The sequence below is a fragment of the Mus caroli genome, chromosome 5 (assembly GCF_900094665.2).
Source record: "Mus caroli chromosome 5, CAROLI_EIJ_v1.1, whole genome shotgun sequence".
In the NCBI taxonomy this organism is placed as follows: domain Eukaryota; kingdom Metazoa; phylum Chordata; class Mammalia; order Rodentia; family Muridae; genus Mus; species Mus caroli.
This window is the reverse complement of record NC_034574.1, coordinates 27,441,016-27,446,494: the sequence shown is the minus strand read 5'-3', so window position 1 is coordinate 27,446,494 and position 5,479 is coordinate 27,441,016. Positions and strand designations below refer to the sequence as shown.

At 48.4% G+C, this 5,479-nt stretch overlaps 1 protein-coding gene across 1 annotated transcript in view; it reads right to left on the bottom strand.

Annotated features, from left to right (window-relative positions):
- LOC110294178 (protein SFI1 homolog) overlaps positions 1–3,309 on the bottom strand; it is a 15,602-nt gene extending 12,293 nt beyond the window's left edge. The window contains 6 exon segments of the mRNA XM_029477339.1: positions 232–310; positions 637–742; positions 1,169–1,244; positions 1,761–1,939; positions 2,199–2,280; positions 3,110–3,309. Of these exon segments, the coding sequence (XP_029333199.1) occupies positions 232–310; positions 637–742; positions 1,169–1,244; positions 1,761–1,939; positions 2,199–2,280; positions 3,110–3,309 (722 nt within the window).
- Positions 3,310–5,479: the final 2,170 nt, after the last annotated feature.

The window sequence follows — 5,479 nt, the reverse complement described above, 5'->3', positions numbered from 1 at the left end:
GGATGAAATAGCGTGTCAGGAGGAGAGAAGGTTAGGTGTGAAGCATGGTGGGAAGAAGGCTCAGAACATGACAAACACACTCCTATGTGGGCCTCTGCTGAGGGCCTATTACCTGCATGGAGACACTGAGGCCATTCTCTGCACATCTTAGGCAGGACTGCCCCATCCACCCACACCTGATTCTGGAAGGTCTTTCCTCAGCCTGAGAGATCCAAAGGACTCAAGACTCACCACAGCAGCTGCCAGTTGTGCTGTCTCTCCCTGGCTGCCACCTCCTGCAGAACACTCCTCACCCTGTTCTGGTAAACCCCTGGGAGATGAGGAAGACTGGAGGCTACCCTGGGACCATACTTCTCCCTCGACAAGTAGGCCTCAGAGGTGCGTTTACCACAGTGGCTGCCAGGCCAGAGCTATCAGAGTGGGAAAAGGCTGAAGGTCTCCATTCCAAGGCCAGCACCTATCTCCACTGTAATGTTCCACAAGGCCCAACTCCTGAACTCTTATACAGAAGTGAGATTTCCATGATGGCTGGCACCCCAGGCAGCACTTTCCGGGACACCTGATTCTCTGGGGAGGAACATAAACGTTTCCAGAAACCTCCCCTACCCCACAGTGAGGAAACCCGGAAGAAAGAGCTGGCTCCTACCAGCCACTTCTGCAGAGCCCTGCGAAGCAGGGTGCACTGGCTGTGCAGGGCGGCACACTTCAGTTTCTGCTGCTCTTCCAGCCTCAGGGCCAGGCACTGTACACAGGGAAGAGTGGGGAGTGTGGGCCAAGGGCCAGGAGGGGCTCACGGCAGCAATGTCTTGGGGTTTTCATTCTGTGAGCTCACAGAAGGAGAATATACCAATTGAGCCTCAATCTCATCTATAAATATAAACCTATAGAGGTTGGTGGGTGTCAAATGAGCAAGTGCCAGACAGGAAGTGCTGGACAGGTACTGGCTTCAATGTTACACCCTTAGTAGAGTTTCTGTGAGCGGCCAGACAGGAACTTTACACTCAGTAAGTTCAGCTAATAACAGCCCCACACATACGTAAGTTATCACTGCCTCACAGTCGCCCTTGACCAGAGGCATATGGAGGAACCCATCTGTCTGAGTCATGTGGACAAACAGCCCTACCTGTCCAAAAGCCACACTTAGGCTGTGCCCATGCCAAAGCCTTACCTCCCTCCACATGCTCCAGGCCCAACTCAGGAGCCGTGCAGAGTGGAAGTGTGCAGCCTGTGCCCTGCCCATCCTCCTGTGGAGAAACAGGAGAAGCTCAGCAGGGGCCAGACCACAAGGGGCCTCAGAACTACTGAGCTCNGGGAGTGAAGGATTCTCTGAAGAGCTGTCTGATGATCTGGGCCTCTCCCAAGTAGGGACACAGAGATTCAGGAAAATTTCAGGAAACCTCNTGGGGCTTCAACATCTCTGCACCAGACACGTGGGCTGCATGCGCTCTCCATTGTAGCCCTGTGGTCTGATAAACACCGTCATAGCCTGCCCACTAGTAAGTGTCCGGCCACCTGATAATGGGCTCATCAGTTTATACCCTGCCACTAGCTACATGGGTCCCAGGTAGGAAGCAAGGTGGAGCTGAATTTCAGAGCATCTGAGTCGGATGACAGATTCCAAGGTCCTGTCCCTTGATTTAAGCTGAATTTCCTGGATATACAACCAGCCCTACCTGACACACCACTATGGCTGGGCACTTGGAGCTTCTGCCAAAGCTGGCCTGAGGGGGAAGCAGCTCTGGAGTAGAAATGCCACTCACTCTATCCTAAATCCTTGGGCGCTTTCCCTCCAGATGCAGAAAGCCCTCCTGAGCAGTCCGCTGTGGTGGTGGGCAATGGCCATGGCTTGCTGCTGTCGCTCCAGCTGACACACTGTTGCCTGCTGGTGCCACACGAACCAGAACTTACGTAAAAGCTGCTGCTCTGCCTGCAGTATAGCCTGAGGCAGGGTGGGAGGAAACAGAACAATCCAGAAGGAGACCAGTTCAGAGGCTGGAGGAGAATCTGTGACCAGCAAAAGCGATCCTCCCCCAGCAGCTGTCCGTGAACTGAGCTGACATCAGACATCAATGTCTGGATTTTCCCAGGCTCCTGCACCTGGCAGGGTGGACCAGGGTTGTATAGCTTTCTGAGGAGCACCCCAGGGCAAGTGCATAAAATGGATCCTCCCCCCAGGAACTCACTCAAAGACCACACACCATTCTCTCTGCCAAGCAGTTTTCTCGATGCTGAGACATCTTCTGCCTCCACAGAGCAAATACTTGCTTTTCTAATGTCCCTCTAAATACACGGAAATGAGAAAAGCTGACTAGAATCCAAGCATTTCCAACGAAAGACATTTCTTATTTTTAGTTTTTAGTTTTTCTGTGTAGCACTTGGCTGACCTGGATCTTACTTGGTAGACTACACTGGCCTCAAACCCACAGAGACCAAACTGCCTCTGCCTTCTTAAGTGCTAGGATTAAAGATGTCTGACTTTACCACCCTGTGGCTCCTTGACCTTTGTCACTCTGTGGGTGACCATTTTTCTAAGAGAGTAGTCCTCAGTCTTCCTAATGCTACAACCCTTTAATACAGTTCCCCATGTTGTGGTGACCGCCCCCCAATTATAAAATTCTTTCTACTGCTATTTCATAATTGTAATCTTGCTACTGCTATGAATCATAATGTAAATATTGTGTTTTCAAATGGTCTAAGACCCCTGTGAAAAGGTCACAACCCACAGGTTGAGAACTGCTATTCTGAGACTTCAAAAGACCGTGTTTTATAGAACGGGGGCACAGCATTTTAGGGAAATCGCACAACGTGAGGCTTCATCAAAGCTCTCATTACAACACTAGCAGGAAATTATGCTCATGAAAGAAGAGCAGATGCATAAAACGCAAGCTGTTCTGAGAACACTTGCAAAAAGGATGGCCGAAAGTTGTCCCAGGGGAAAGTACTGGCTAATTTTTCCTGCTTCATGAGATCCAAAGACCCACATTCTGAAAACCCAGAGGACCAAGGACCGGAGGCTGAGAAACCAGTAACACAAAGCCAAGGCATACCAAAGTCACCAGAGCTACATCAGAGCTGCCTGTCCCAGACACACGGGAACTGCACAGCATACCTGTGGAAATGCACTGCTCTTGTGTGCAGGATCCGTCTCTGCTGGTGCCATAGCCAGCCTCTGTACCACGTGTAGAAGGCAGTAGACAGTGCTCGCTGCTGGAAATGACCATCTGCTCTGGCCTGCAATAACTGAAACAAAGGAACAAAAGGCCTCTGTGAGCGGTCATAGGCACACTCTTCTGAGAGACTGCTGCTCATACAGGTAGGAACAGAATGAAGTGTTATGTTTGATCTTCGCCAGTTTGCTAGGTTAAAAGCGTACCATGAGGGGCTGGAGAGACAGCTCAGAGGTGGCGAGCACTGGCTGTTCTTTCAGAGGTCCTGAGTTCAATTCCCAGCAACCACATGGTGGCTCACAGCTATATGTAGTGAGATCTGACTCCCTCTTCTGGTGTGTCTGAAGTGACAGTGCATTCATACATTAAATAAATAAATCTTTACAACAAAACAAAACCAACAAGCCAACCAACAAAAGCAATGTGAAACATGAAACTATTTGCATATTTAATCTTATGCAGTGTTATTTTTCTAGACACAAATGAATAAGAATATGTGTGTGTGTGTGTGTGTGTGTGTGTGTGTGTGTGTGTATTTAACTGAAGCTGGGTTTGGTGACACACATGTTTAATTCTAGCACGCTAGGGGCAGAGGCAGGTCAATCTCTGCTGAGTCTAAAGGCCAAACTAGTCTACACACATCAGGCCAGCCTAGTCTACATAGTTGAAGCCAGTCCAACCATGGCTGTACAATGAGACCCTGTCTCAGACAGACAGACAGCAGGCTGGAAAGGGCTCAGCCCTTAAGAGCGCCCTGGTTTGATTCCCAGCCCCCACATGGTGGTTCCTAGCCATCTGAAACTCCAATCCCAGCAGGCCCTATGCCTTCTTTTGAACTCTGTGGACAGTTGTCAACACCCAGGTCAGGCCACTCACAGTCCTGTAATTTCAGGTCCTCTTTGGGCTTACTCAGACACTGCACAGATTCTGCATAGATATGCAGAATAGACATGCACATAACTAAATATAACTTTTTAAAAAGATGTATTTATGTATGTATGTGTATATGTATGTATGTATTTATTTATTTAATGTATATGAGTACACTGTAGCTGTCTTCAGACGCAGAAGAGGGCATCGGATCCTATTACAGATGTTTCTGAGCTACCATGTGGTTGCTGGGAATTGAACTCAAGTCCTCTAGAAGAACAGTCAGTGCTCTTAACCACTGAGCCATCTCTCTATCCCCCTAAAAAAAATTTTTTTTTAAAAAAAAAATGTGCACTGAGAATTTTCGTTTCTTTAAAAACCCAGAGATGTCATAGAAGTGTGTTTCTGGTTTAACCCCAGGTGTGAGGTAAGAGGCTACTTCACAGCAGGTGATGATGATTTTCCTTTCACAGTAGCCAGCTGCAGACTTGGGACTCTGGAGATGGCCTGTGGTGGCTGCTACTCCGCCTACTGCTGCTGGTCCCTGCTGGTCCCTGCGGCTGTGTTTGCTATGGCTGGTTTGCAGGATATTTTGATAACAAAGATTGGACTGGCCCCAAGGAAACCAACCTCCTGACCTCTGATTGGCAGGAAGTGGCCTACAGAGGTTTTCGCGCCCCCCCCCCCCTTGCCCTCTGGCCTTCTTTCTCTCTTACCTAGTGTTGGCGGTTGTAAAGGTTTACGTGGAGCAAGGGTTGGAAGAGAGAGAGAGACATAAGAATTCAATAAAATAGTTTTTTGTTTTTTTTTAAAGCCAACAAAAATGACTCTGGGTGCTGAGGGGNGGTAGAGGGATGGCTCAGTGGCTAACTTCATTCTTGTTCCTGCAGGACTCAGATTCAGTACTCAGGACTCTCATGGTGGCTCACAACTGTCTTTAANTCCAGTTCTAGAGGATCCAACACCCTCTTCTGACCTCTGTAAGAACTGCACTTATGTGCACAGACATGAGCACATAAGTAAAATAAATCTTTAAAAGTCTAATGGACTCACGAACTTATCTTCCCAATTCAGTAACAAGTCGATATTTTACCATTCTACATGGTAAATAGTTACTTTTGCTTGCTTGTTTGTTTTTTTGAGACAGAGTCCTCCCTGTCCTAAAACTCACTTTGTAGACCAGGCTGACCCCAAACTCACTGTATGGAGCTCAGACTAGCATGAAACTCATAATGAGCCCCCCTCAGTCTCTGAAGCACTGGAATTACAAGCAGACACCACTGGTGGCCATTATACTTTTTGTCTGTTTTTGTTTTTTAAGATAGAGTTTCTCGATGGGCGTGGTAGCACACGCCTTTAATCCCAGCACTTGGTAGGCAGAGGCAGGCAGATTTCTGAGTTTGAGGCCAGCCTGGTCTACAGAGTGAGTTCCAGGACAGCCA